At 38.1% G+C, this 13969-nt stretch overlaps 1 protein-coding gene across 6 annotated transcripts in view; it reads left to right on the top strand.

Annotated features, from left to right (window-relative positions):
* AMPH (amphiphysin) overlaps window positions 1-13969 on the top strand; it is a 227823-nt gene that overhangs the window by 173168 nt on the left and 40686 nt on the right. For all 6 annotated transcript variants that reach the window (XM_014738983.3, XM_023638939.2, XM_014738984.3 and 3 more), the window contains exons 12-13: window positions 9673-9789; window positions 13259-13282. In XM_014738983.3, the coding sequence (XP_014594469.2) occupies window positions 9673-9789; window positions 13259-13282 (141 nt within the window). The remainder of the gene's footprint in view (window positions 1-9672; window positions 9790-13258; window positions 13283-13969) is intronic.

Here is a 13969-nt window from a genome sequence, read left to right as displayed (position 1 = left end):
TTTTTTCCCCAGCTGTATTGAGATATAATTGACAAATTTAAATTGTATGTAACAAAGGTATACAACTTGATGCTTTGATATATGTACACATTGTGAGCTAATTTTCCCAATCCAGGTAATTGACATACCCATCTCCTCACCTTGTTACCTTCTTTTTGTTGTTGTTGACGTTGATGATATGAGAGCACTTACGAGCTATCCTCTGGGCAAATATCAAGTATATAGAACATTATTTTTAATGGCAGTCACCATGCTGACCATTAGATCTCTAGGATTTGCATAACTGAAACTTTATACTCCTTGATAAACATCTCCTCTTCTCCCCCTCCCCCGGCCCCTGCAACCACCATTCTACTCTCTGCTTCTATGAGTTTGACTATTTTAGACTTCACATATAAGTGAGACCATACAGTATTTGTCTTTCTGTGTCTGGCTTATTTTTCTTAGCATAAAAACCTTCTGTACACCCAAGAAAACAATCAAGAGAGTAAAAAGGCAGCCTAAGGAATGGGAGAAAATTTTTGCAAACTATGTATTTGATAAAACGTTAGTATCCAAAATATATAAGGAACTCATACAACTCAATAGCAAAAAAACAAATAATTGGATTAAGAAATGGCAAAGGACCTGAATGGACATTTCTCCAAAGGAGATATGCAGATGGCCAACAGGCATATGAAAAGGTGCTCAACATCACTAACCATCAGGGAAATGCAAATCAAAACCACAATGAGATATCACCTCACACCCATTAGAATGGCTGTTATCAAAAAGACCAGAGATAAGTATTGGTGAGAATGTGGAGAAAAGGGAAGACTTGTACTCATTTGGGGAGAATATAAACTTGTACAATCATTATAGAAAAAGTATGGAAGTTTCTCGAAAAATTAAAAACAGAACTACTTTATGATCCAGCAATCCCACTTCTGGGTCTATATTCATAATAAATGTAAATGAAATCTGTATCTCGAAGAGACATCTGTACTCCCATGTTCATTGCAGCATTATTTACAATAGCCAAATTATGGAAGCAACCTGAGTGTCCATTGATGGATGGATCAAGAAAATGTGGTATGTATATTTAATGGAATATTATTCAGTCTTAAAAAAGAAGTAAATCCTGCCATTTGCCACAACATGGATGAGTCTGGAGAACATTATTACATTTGTATATCTTCATTGGTGAAGTGTCTATTAAAAACTTTTGCTTGTGTAATTATTTATTAATTTATTTGATCAAGTTTTGAGAATTCTTTATATATTCTGGATACAAGTTTGTTATCAGATGTATGATTTGTAAATATTGTCTCCCAGTGTGTGGTTTGTTCTGTCGTTCTCTTAACAATATCTTGTGAAGAGCAGGAGATTTTTATCTTGATGAAGTGCAATTTATCCATTTCATTTTTTATGAAATATACGTTTCATGTCACATCAAAAAAGATCTTTGCTCAACCTAAGGTCACAAAGGTTTTCTCCTGGAAGTTTTATGGCTTTAGGTGTTGCATTTAGGTCTGTGACCAATTTGGAGTTAATTTTTGTATATGGTGCAAAGTATGGCTTGAAGTTTATTTCTTTACATATGGATGGAGAATTGTTGAAAAGTCTCTCCCTATTCCACTGAATTGCCTTTGTACCTTTGTGGAAAATCAGTTGTCCATAGGTGTGTTTCTATTTCTGGACTGTGGTTTTCCGTTGATCTCTTTGCCTCCCTTATGCCAGTACCACACTATTTTGATTAGTCACTTTATCCTGTCTTAAAATTAGATAGGCTTAGTCCTTCAACTTTGTTATCCTCTTTTCAGACTTTTTTTGGCTATTCTAGGGCCTTTGAATTTCCATATGAATTTGAGAATCAATTTGTAAATTTCTACAACACCTTCTGGGATATTGAATTAGATTCCTAGGCTCTTGTAACAAAGTGCCACAAACTGAGTGGCTTAAAATGACAGACGTTTATTCTCTCGTTGTTCTGGAAGCTAGAAATCTGAGATCAAGGTGTCAGCAGGGATGTGCTCCCTCTGAAGGCTCTTGGGAGAATCTGTTCTTGCCTTTCTCCTAGCTTCTAGTGGTTGCTGGCAATCCTTGGTGTTCACTGGTGTATAGATACATCATCCCGGTCTCTACCTCTGTCATCACACTGCCTTTTCCCTGTGTGTGTGGGTGCTCTGTATCTTCACATGACATTCTCCTGTGTCTCTGTATCCAGCTTTCCTTCTTCTTATAAGGAGACCAGTTATTGAATTAAGGCCCATCCTAATCCACTTTGACCTCACCTTAACTTCATTACATCTGCAAAAACCCTATTGCCAAGTAGGTCACATTCACAGGTTCCTGATGGGCATGAATTTTGCAGGGGGTGGCGGGGCAGGGGGGCATACAGTATTCAACTCAGTATGGATGTTGATGGGTATTGCCTTGAATCTGTAGATCAATTTGGGGAGCATTGACATCTTAATAATATTGACTTATCTTACCAATAAACACAGTCTGTCTCTCCCTTTATTAAGATCCTCTTTAATTGATCTTTGCCATGTTTTATAGTATTCAGTGTCCTGATGTTTCACATTTTTTGTTGAGTTGATCTGTAAGTATTTCATACTTTTAGTGCTATTATAAATCATATTTTTAAAGTTTTAGTTTCTGGTTGTTCCTACTCTTATGTATAGGTACAACTGAGGTTTTTTTGTTTTGTTTGTTTGTTTTTGAGGAAGATTGGCCCTGAGCTAACATCCGCTGCCAATCCTCCTCTTTTTGCTGAGGAAGACTGACCCTGAGCTAACATCTGTGCCCATCTTCCTCTACTTTATATGTGGGATGCCTCCCACAGCATGGCTTGACAAGCGGTGCCATGTCCCCACCTGGGATCTGAGCCAGCAAACCCCGGGCTGCCAAAGCAGAATGTGCCCACTTAACCGCTGCGCCACCGGGCCAGCCCCACAACTGAGTTTTTTAATATTGATGCTATATCCTGCAGCCTTGCTAAACTCAATATTAGTTCCTTTAGCCTTTTGTATATTTCACTGGATTTTCTAGATAGATCATCATATCTTCTGAGAGTAAAGATAGTTTTACTTTTTTCTTTCTAATCTAGATAGCTTTTTTTTTGTTTTTCCTCCCTTATTTCACTGTTAGTACTGCCAGTATGACGTTGAATAGAAGTATGAAGCAGTCATCCTTGTCTTGATCTTAGGGGAAAAGCATCCAGTCTTTCATTATTAAACATGATGATAGGTGTAAGTTTCCATAGATACCCTTTATCAGTTTGAGGACGCTGCCTTTTTTCCCTACTTTGTTGAGACTTTTGAACAGGAATGCATTTGGATTTTCTCAAATACTTTTTATACATCTATGAAGATGATCATATGAGTTTTCTTTTTTACTGAGTTAATATGATGAATTAATCACATCCATTGGTTCTCAAATGGTAAATCCATGATGCATTCCTGAGATAAACCGCATTTGGTCATGATGCATTATATTTTTATATATATTTTTATTCAATTTGCTAAAGCTTTCTCTAAAATTTTTGCACCTGTGTTCATGAGGAGTATTAGTCCATGGGGTGTTTTTGTTTTTTTAAAGTCTTTTTCTGATTTTAGTACCAGGGTAATGCTTCCTCATAGAATGAATTGGGAGGTGTTAGCTCCTCTTCCATTTTCCAGAAAAGATTGTGTAGGACTGGTATTTTTTCTTCCTTAAATGTTTGGTAGAATTCACCAGAGAAGCCATCTGGGCCTGCAGGGTTGTTTTTTTGTGGACAAATGTTTTAAACTATAAATTCAATTCCTTTAATAGATAGAGAGCAATTCAGTTCATCTGTTTCTTTTTGAGTGAGATTTAGAATTTGCGTTTCTCAGGAAATTTGTCTGTTTCATCTAAATTGTCAAACATGCTGGAATAAAGTGACTCATAATAGTTCCTTATTATTCCTTTTAGTATCAGTGGTGATGCCCCCTCTCTCATTCTTGATATTGGTAATTTGTGCCCTCTCTGTTTTTTTTTTTTTATTTTCTCCCCCTTATCACTCTGGCTAGAGGCTTATCAATTTTATTAATCTTCTCAAAGCTCTACCTTTTGGTTTTATTGATACTCATTGCCTCTCTTGTTTTCTTTTCTTTTCATTTTTTTTTTTTTTTGAGGAAGATTAGCCCTGAGCTAACATCTGCCACTAATCCTCCTCTTTTTGCTGAGGAGGACTGGCCCTGAGCAAACATCCATGCCCATCTTCCTCTACTTTATATGTGGGACGCCTACCACAGCATGGTGTGCCAAGCAGTGCCATGTCCTCACCCGGGATCCAAACCTGTGGGTGAACCCTGGGCCGCCGAGAAGTGGAATGTGCAAACTTAACTGCAGTGCTACCGGGCCAGCCCCCTAGCTTGTTTTCTGTTTCATAAATTTCCACTCTGATATGTATAATTTTCCCCATTTCTATTTAGAGTTTTATTTGCTCTGTGTTTTCCCCCCGCTAATTTTCAAGGTAGAAGCTGAGGTTATTGATTGGAGAGCTTTCTTTTTTTCTTATATGGGGTTTAGTGCTATAAATTTTCCCCCAAGTACTGCTTTAGCAGCATCTCACAAATTTTGGTATACTGTTTTTATTTTCATTCAGCTCAAAATCTTTTCTGATTTTCACTTCAGTTTCTTCTTATTCTTCTTTTTGCTAAGGAAGATTCACCCTGAGTCAATATCTGTTGCCAATCTTCCTCTCTTTGCATGAGGAAGATTTGGCCTGAGCTAACATCTGTCCCACTCTTTCTCTATTTTGTATGTGGGTCACCACCACAGCGTGGCCGCCAACTCGTGGTGTAGGTCTGTGCCTGGGAACTGAACCTGGGCCGCTGAAGTGGAGTGTGCCGAACTTAACTACTAGGCCATGGGGCCAGCCCTTTGATTTCTTCTTTGACTCATCAGGTTATTTAGAAAGTATTATTCTTGTCCAAATTTTTATGGATTTTCCAGAGATAATTCTGTAACTGATTTCTAAGTTAATTCCAGTGTAGTCAGAGAACATGCTTTGTGTGATTTGAATGTTTTTAAATTTATTGAGAATTTTTTATGTCCCACAATACTGTCTGTCATGTTTCATGTTTCATGCACACTTGAAAAGAATGTGTGTTCTGCTGTTGTGTGGCGTGTTTTATAAGTGTAAATTAGGTCAAATTGGGTCATAGTCTTGTCTTTATCTTTTATAACTTGCTGATTTTCTCTCTACTTGTTCTTTCAGTTATTGAAAGAGGACTATTGAAATCTCCCCTACAAAGTTGTACATTTTTCTATTTTGTATTGCAGTTTTCTTGGTTTTGACTCATGTATTTTTTTCTTTTGGAAGATTAACCTTGAGCTAACATCTGCTGCCAATCCTCCTCTTTTTGCTGAGGAAGACTGGCCCTGAGCTAACATCCGTGCCCGTCTTCCTCTACTTTATATGTGGGATGCTTACCACAGCATGGCTTGCCAAGCAGTGCCGTGTCCACACCCAGGATCTGAACCGGCAAACCCTGGGCCACTGAAGCAGAACATACACACTTAACTGCTGTGCCACCAGGCCAGCCCCTGCTTCATGTATTTTAAAGCTCTAAAATCGAATGCATAAATGTTTAGGAATTGACTTCTTTTTATATCAGGAAATGACCTTCTTTAACCCTGGTAATATTCTTTGATTTGAAACCTACTTTGACGTTCATATAACTATTCCAGCTTTCTTTTGGTTAAATTGGCATAGTATCTTTTTCATCCTTTACTGTTAACCTGTTTGTATCTCTGTATTTGAAGGTAGTTTCTTGTAGGCAGTTACCTAGTTGAGTTTTGCTTTTTGAATCTAGTCTGATAATCTCTGCCTGTCGTTATATTATTTAGACCATTTTCATTTAAGGTGATTATTCACATGGTGAAGCTTAAATCTAGCACCTTCATATTTGTTTTCTATTGTACCCTTATACCTATGTTTTATGCCTTCTTTTGGACTAATCATTTTTATTATTCTCTTTTATTTCTCTGTTTATTAGCTGTAATTTGCTATTTTGTTATTTTAGTGGTTAAGTTAAGGGCTTAAAGTATACATTTTAAGTGTTAGAGCCTACCTTCAAAGGGTAGTATACCATATCAGGTATAGTACAAGAAGCTCACAATTGTATACTTACTTTTCTTCTCTTCTGGTTTTTGTGCTTTTTTTGCCATGCACTTTGCTTTCACCTGTGTTATGAACTTCACTTATATTATTTTTATTTAAGCAATCAGTTGCTTACCTATGTAGGTACCATTTCTTGTGCTCTTCATTCCCTTGTGTGGATCCATATTTCCATCTTGGATTATTTCTTCTGCCTGAGAAATATCCTTTCACATTAGTTGTAGTACGGATCTGATGGTGATGAATTCTTGCTGCTTTTGTACGTCTGAAAAAATTTTCATCTCATTTTTGTTTTTTAAAAATATTTTCAAGGTGCATAAAATTCTAAGTTCGCAGTTACTTTCTCTCAGTACTTCAAAGATATTGCTCCACTGTCTTTTTGCTTACATTATTTCTGGTGCTAAATCTGCTATTATTCTTATGTCGTTCCTCTGTAAGTGACATTTCTTTTTTCTTTGGCCACTTTTCAGAATTTCTCTTTAACACTGGATTTGAAAAATTTAGTTATAATGGGTCCAGGTGTGCTCCATGTGTCTCCCATCCTCCTTGGCCAGTGGCCACCCAAAGCTTGTACATTTCTTGGTGAATGGCAGGGATACAAAAAAAGCAAGTCAGCCATACATGCACCTTTGTAGTCTTGTTTACGTATATTCACTAACATCCTCTGGCCAAAGCATGACACCTGGTCGATCTCAAGCCAAGGGATAAGGAAGTAAACTCCATCTATCATGAGGCCATGGCAAGGCTAGGCATAAGGATTATGCTTAAATTGTACACCTCTACTGGAAGAAATCTGGTCCCTTAATTGTAAACATAGAACTCCCTAGCAGAAGACTCTTCATGAAGTATAACACAGAAGATTATTATAATGGGTACTAATTTCCCATTGAATATATCTCCCCACTGTGGTTTCCACATCTCCTTCCTTAGGAGCACATTCCAGGTCCCATTTCCCAGACTTCTGATGGCAAAACAGTACTTAAGATCAAGCATGTTGGGACCACATCAGACCTACTCTAATGCTGATGTAGGTGTAAGGAATGAGAAAAGTTTCCTTTTGTTATGTTAAGGGAAATTACATGTGACTGTGTTTCAACATGTAATGACAGAGTTGTGAGTACTTCTCTGCCCTTTATGAAGAGATACTACATAAACAGGCAACCCTTTTTTGGTCTTTTTGTAGCTCTGTCAAATCACGCTTTGATGTAGTGCCTTGAGGGATAACACTCAAGGTTAAGGGAGCAAAACCACATAGAAATTGAGCCTGAAGAAGCCAGCTGCACATTTTGAAGTCAGCCAAACTGGTATTATGGATATTTCATGACAGTAATTTTACACACCTATACATCATTACTAATAGTAACTAATAACAACATAGCTTTCATTTCCATTTTGAGTATTTCTCTTATATTGTGTATAGTGCATTTATTGTCTTTATTATTCATGATGATCTTACTAGGTATTATCACTTTCATTTTCTGCATGAAGAAATAGAGGCTCAAAGAAGCTGAATTAATTAATTGCTCGACAGAGACAGCAAGCAAGTGGCAAAATTGGGGTACAGACCTAGATTTATCTCAATAAAGGTCTCAGCATAGCTCATTACAATCTAACGCCTATGTTCATCCTTCATCTCTAAATTCCCATTTGAGATTCCCGAAGAGGATCTGTTAGGCTCATAAGGGACTAATGGGGATATTTGTGTGGGCTAAATTTTCATGGAGAACTTGCAAAATGTCAAGAATTCCTCTGCAGATCCTTGGGGTCCCAAACTGTTTGGGAAATGTGGGACCGGGTCTCATCAGAAGCCTGGAGTAGCCCTGGAGTCAAATGTATCTGGCTGTGCACGGTCCTGTGTCAACGGCATTGCAGCTGAGGAACCCGGGATAATATAACCTCGTTTAGCCCATTCTCCTCATCCTAAAATGGGGAAATGATGCCATCTGCCCCATGATTTTTTTTAAGGATTAGACAATGCAGGTAAAATGCAGTTTGGGGAATGTAGAAAAGCAATTCTTTAAAGGCGATAATGGTGTTGTCGTCATTAGACTGCAGCAAAGTGCGTTAACATGAATTAATGTTCATGTGTATAAAGTTCTTAGAACAGTGCCAAGCACTTTCTAAGTGTAATATAAGTGTTTGCATAATTTGAAAAATATAATTTGTGCCAACATAAAAGTTGGTGAAAAACAAAACTTACAGAGATTTTGAATAGGGGCCAAGGGAATCAGTTGACAGTTTTGTGATGGTAACTTTTAAAGAAAGAGGGATCTCAGAAGAGCATTATCCTTGTCAAATTTTCAAAAGTATATGGGAGTAATCATGCTGCTAAATAGGTAACTCAAGACTAATTGCATGATTTACGATATATGATGTCTAAGCATTTCCTTCTACACTGAGTGCAGATGTACTAAGAAAAGTGTTATCTTATGCTCCCAAGCTTTTCATACGTTTCTAAGTTTTGAAATTTTTATGTGTATGACCAATATTAATTAAAATAACTCCTGTTCTTTAAAATCTTTCTTTAAACATCTGTATTCTTATGTAATACTTTATCTATTGTTGTGATCTTTCAATTTTTAGACAATGAGTGGACATATCAAATACCAAATACATGTAACTTGAATTGTGTGGGACCCCGATTCTCTTCACTGCGGTGTAGTTTGTGGGGACTTTCTTTCAACTGTGCCCCTTACTGTGTAACGTGAGCCTGGGTTAGGCCAACTTCAAGCCCATATTATTTTCCTGTATACCATGATACTGCAATAAATGAACAAATGTTAATGTTTAGTATTAGAATCTTTTTGCTATTATAATAGCAACACTTTCATTCTCTGTCTTATTTGATTTACCTTCTCCAAGAATGTTATTAGAGTGGGAGCTCATTTTGCAGGAAAGATTAGGGGACATGATTCTCTCTGTCTCCTTCTCTCCCTCCCTTTCACTCTCCTTCCTTCATACATACAGTGGAGACAAACAATATTATGGATGAAGAGTGGATCATATGATAACTAAGTCAAGGGATAGGGTACCTCTGAGGGGATGAGGCAGGTGGGATGTGGTCAACAGTAGACAGTGATCTCTTCCTTTTTAAATTTTAGCTTTACGGAGTAATGTCACCACTGTGGTTACTGTGATGCGTCCAAGCCTTGGTCCATTTTGCCTATGTGGTCATCTGTATTCTTGATCTGAGATTTATGAACTAGCAGAGAAGGAGATAGCTTGGATCTTGGTGGCTTTGGGATACATCTCTCAGACATTGTCTTTGTTGGCTGGACTTGGAGCCGGACAGTGGACAGGAACTGGATTCTGGGCCATGTTCCCAGGTGTCTTAGGTTATATTTGACCAGAGCTGGTTATTTCCCCTCTCGTCACATTTACCTAGTGACTCTAGGAGAATATGGATAAGCCACCTAAATGGTAAACCATCAAAGCATGCTTTCAAGATATGAGATGATATTAAAGGATTATACATGGGGTATTATCATGAAGTCTTATCAGAATCAATCTATTGCATGTTTTGTTTTGTTTTATTTTGACAGAATGAAGTTCCCGAGGTGAAGAAAGAGGAGACTTTGTTGGATCTGGACTTTGACCCTTTCAAGCCTGAAGTAGTGTCTGCGGGTTCTGCCGGAGTGACCCACTCACCCATGTCTCAGGTATCAAGTGGGGTTTTTTTTTGATGTTTGAGGATGATACTTCATTGACTTTAATAAGCTCAGTAAGCTAACAGGTACATTTCCATGACCCCTCTCCCTTTCAAATGACTATTTACTTTTGTTTCTTTTTGGTTGAAAAGTATTTCCTAATGGTAAGGAAGGGTAGAAAGAGGACCTCACCAATAGCAATTATTCCAAACCTCCTCATACTATTAACATTCCCTGTCTGTAGAGCTGGATAACCAGACATTCCAGTTTGCCCAAGAATTGTCTATCTCAGAGTAATTAATAATAGTGTTCCCTTTTGCCCTCAGAACTGTCCAGGTTTGGACGATACATTTTATGGCTTCCTTAAGTAAACCTTTTTCTTTTGACTTTGGGTTTAATCTTCTCACTGTTTTCTCTACTTTCCTTCCTCATACTTTGCAAATTAAGGCATAATAGAAATAACCATGAGATTATGCCCCACAGAAATGTTTTTTAGTATTGATAGTTCTGAACTTGATGATGTTGTCCTCATTCTCCATATTCCAGAAGCTTCCCTTATGTGATCTTGATTATGGCTTGATGCAGAGTTGGCCTTGCATATCCCAGCCTACCTTTTCTCTTTACTCATCACTTCCTCACTCTCGACAATTTTCTCATTTTGATAGGTATTGCAGTAGCATTCGCTGTCAGAGGAATACTGGTGGTGGGTGCTGTAATGACTTGTGGGTGATTCCTGGAATATAGTTAGCTTACAATTATCTATGCTCATGGTAGGAAGTTAACTCAAAAGTTTGGCTAAACAGTAAGTGTTTATATCAGTATTTTGGATGTGGTTGAGGCCTCACCTTTGAATTTAGGCAAATCCCAAGATTCTAGAATATATTTCAAATTAATTAACGAAGTTGTATTATAAAACTCAGGTTAAGACTTGAGACCCAGCTCAATTTTCTGGTCTTGAAGCCTTCTTGATGGCTTATAGTAAACCACTGGGGAACTGGCAGCTCATTTTGAAACTCAATAAATAAAACTTCTCTTTAATCCATGCTTTGTCCCAGAATGTGATTTGGTTTCTAAAAGACCTCCCTGTTGTAATGTAGCAACAATAAGAATCTGAGATGTCAATAAAGCAGGAAATTAAGTAGATCAGACACTAGCCTGAAAGGTAGTGCAAAAATTGGTCTCTTAGATGAATGTTTGAGAAAGTTCTGTTAACTCCTTTTTAAGAGATTCATGTCATGTATTCGAATATTAAAGGCTCCAAGAAGTCCTGCAATCAAAAGAAAAAACTGTTTAGATTTGTTTAACTTAGAGTTTCCCAAATTTGTTTGACCACAGAAATCTGTTTTAGTGACACTTTTTTTAACATTCCTTGGAATGTTCTCTAAAACATACTTTGGGAAATGCTAATGTACTAATTGTTGGTAAGTTTGAGGGTTCTGTCTTTGTGGCCAAGAAAAGTAGGAAATGAACATACGTATCATTCAGAATGCTTCCCTCTCAGAGCTTTCTCGTTGTGTGCACAGCCAGCAGAATTCAGGGGACTTCCTCTGCCCGACTCTCCAATGCTCATTACTTTACGGGCAGAAGGAAAGTTTGCACAGTGGGTGCTGTGATGATCAGTGGGTGAGAATCCACAGCATTTCTGTCTGCAAGTTTGAATCAAGAGGGAAACTTCTTTTATATCAATTCATGATCAAATTAATCCATAAATCTTGAAAGTTTGTGTGGATTTAGGAATAAGAGATTCTTTCAGAATTAAAAAAAAAATGACCTTGGTTAAATCTTGGAAAGTCTTAGTTCTGAAGAAAACACGTTACTGCAGTTAGGGAAAGCTGTGTGTGCCCCCGTTTGCTTCCCTCCCCCAGGTAATAAACTCCTCTGGCTTCCCAGTGGCTGTTGATTGAGTCACCTCACTGCAGAGTCGTCTTCCGATCCAGCTCTAATCACATCTCTCCCCTTTTGCTAAGAGGTCGTCTTAGGCTGAGATAACACAAAGCGTAGAGTGGTTAGATTCTGCTGGCCTTCTTTCCCCTTCACTCACAATAATCTCCCCTACCCATCGCCTGACCCCATGTTTTGAATTGATGTTCTCGCTGCTCGCAGACTACCTCACCTCGTGATCTCTGCAGCGTCTACGCGAGCTTACACATCCTTTTCATGATCCTGAGGATGGATAAACATGATGTTTCACGTTGCTGCTTTCCCTTAGAGAAAATGCTTGTGCTGTCTGCATTGTGCAGGGATGTGTAGTAGCTTCTTAGGAGCTATGATTCTTGAGGGGCTGTGAAGCAAGGAAACATAAACCTTCTTGATAATCAGAAAATGCATCTCAGATGCAGAAGGAGTCCATGTGCAAAAACCTGTGGCTTTCAATGGAGCTGCTCTACTCTTTTTTCTTAGTCATTCTACAAATAGATGCAAACCCGGAGAGCAATCAGATTGCACAGAGATGCGGGGGGGGGGGGGCAGTGTAGTTAGAGTAGGCCCAGACAAGTGGGTGGGTTCAGTCAGAACCACAGGTCCACATTCTATAGTACGGATTCCAAATGGGAGGCATCTATAATTCCATCTGGAAACCGTCATATCCTTAAGATGGGAGTGCCAGGCTCTCTAATATGCTGTTCACATTTAGTAAACATGGATCCATTCTAGTCACAAAGATATGGGTAGAAAAGGATGTGGCTTTAGCGGTAATTCTCAATCACAAAGAAAATAAGAAAGAGAGGTCTCCCCCACTTTCTCACACACAGTGGAAATCATCTGAACCATCTGAATTCATTTCTTAGGATCAATAAGCTTTATAATTAAAATGCCAGTAATAAGTGTAATTCATCCATATGTCTTAGGGGGCACCCTGCTAATTTGCATGATTACCAATTAATTGAGCTGTGTATTATCATCTAATTCAATGTACTGAAGAATAAGTTGTGTGAGATTCATTTCCCATCAAATGGTCATAAGGCATCCTCTTGAATTTGGTGGATGGAGGGGAGGAAATACCATTAGCAATGATTAGGATCTTCATTTCCTCAAAGATGTGATAAACTCTGATATCTGGACATCTTGGTTTACTTCATTTTAATTTTTTTGCATGTATTAAAGTAAGCCCATTCATCATGTTTTGGATATAATTTTCCACTCTTATAGAGAAAGGCAGATTGACTAGACCTGTGCTATCTGATATGGTAGCCTCTAGCCACATGTGGCTATTTAGATTTAAATTAAATAAAACTAAAAATTTGGTTCTATTACACTAGCGCATTTCACGTGCTCAACAGCCACATGTTGCTAGTGGCTACCATACTGGACAGCACAGATATAGAACATTTTCATCACCCAAGAAAGTTCTATGGAACAGTGCTACGCTAAATGTTTCAAAAATGTTTATGATTTTATTTCAAGAGCTTTTATCACCTCAGCATTTTTTACATGCTTGGGATTTGTACACTAACCATATTTTTGTTGCTCTCTTTGCTTTCAGACGTTGCCTTGGGACCTTTGGACGGTAAGAGTACTAAGAACTTGTATTTTGATGTATCTGGATCCCTAGAAATTTAGAAAACTTATTATGTTTTATTTCACCTGTGATGGAAAGAAGACCCATGAATTTTTAATGATAATGTAGTGCCCTAGGACAATCGTCAGTCACCTGATGGTTCCAAGCATTTCTAGCACCTGGAACCAGTGGTGGAAAAGAATGTCGTGTGCCAGAGCCCTGGGTGGGCAAGAATTTGATGTTATTCTCCCTTATGCTTCTCCCTGCAATTATTGGTGGCTAGAGGAGATGTTGTAGTGAGGGACATGTACCTTTGTTGCTGCTTTTAAGTAGAATATAAGACAAGTATGGATGAGAAAATGTGTGGGTTGGGCTACCCTGCACGGGGAACCATTTTTTCATTATCATCTTCAATGAAGCTTAGTCAATAAGAATTTGAGCTTCAGAGCCAGACAGTCCTGGGTTTGAATCCAGACTCGACTTATTGTAGCCTTGTGACTTTGAGTGATTTCTAAAACTCTCTAAGCCTCAGTTTTTCTCATCTGTAAAATAAGGGTAGTGACACCAACCTCAGAGGGTTGTGTGAAGATTAAGTGATAACATTTGTAGAATATTTAGCCCAGGGCCTGGTATGTATCAATAAAAGGTAGATATTACTCCTGATGTTATTTATTCAGCTAATCTGATGTGCATTGA

This window comes from Equus caballus, chromosome 4 (genome assembly GCF_041296265.1).
Source record: "Equus caballus isolate H_3958 breed thoroughbred chromosome 4, TB-T2T, whole genome shotgun sequence".
In the NCBI taxonomy this organism is placed as follows: Eukaryota; Metazoa; Chordata; class Mammalia; order Perissodactyla; family Equidae; genus Equus; species Equus caballus.
Note: the sequence above shows the minus strand (reverse complement) of the source record. Positions and strands in the feature narration are given on the sequence as shown.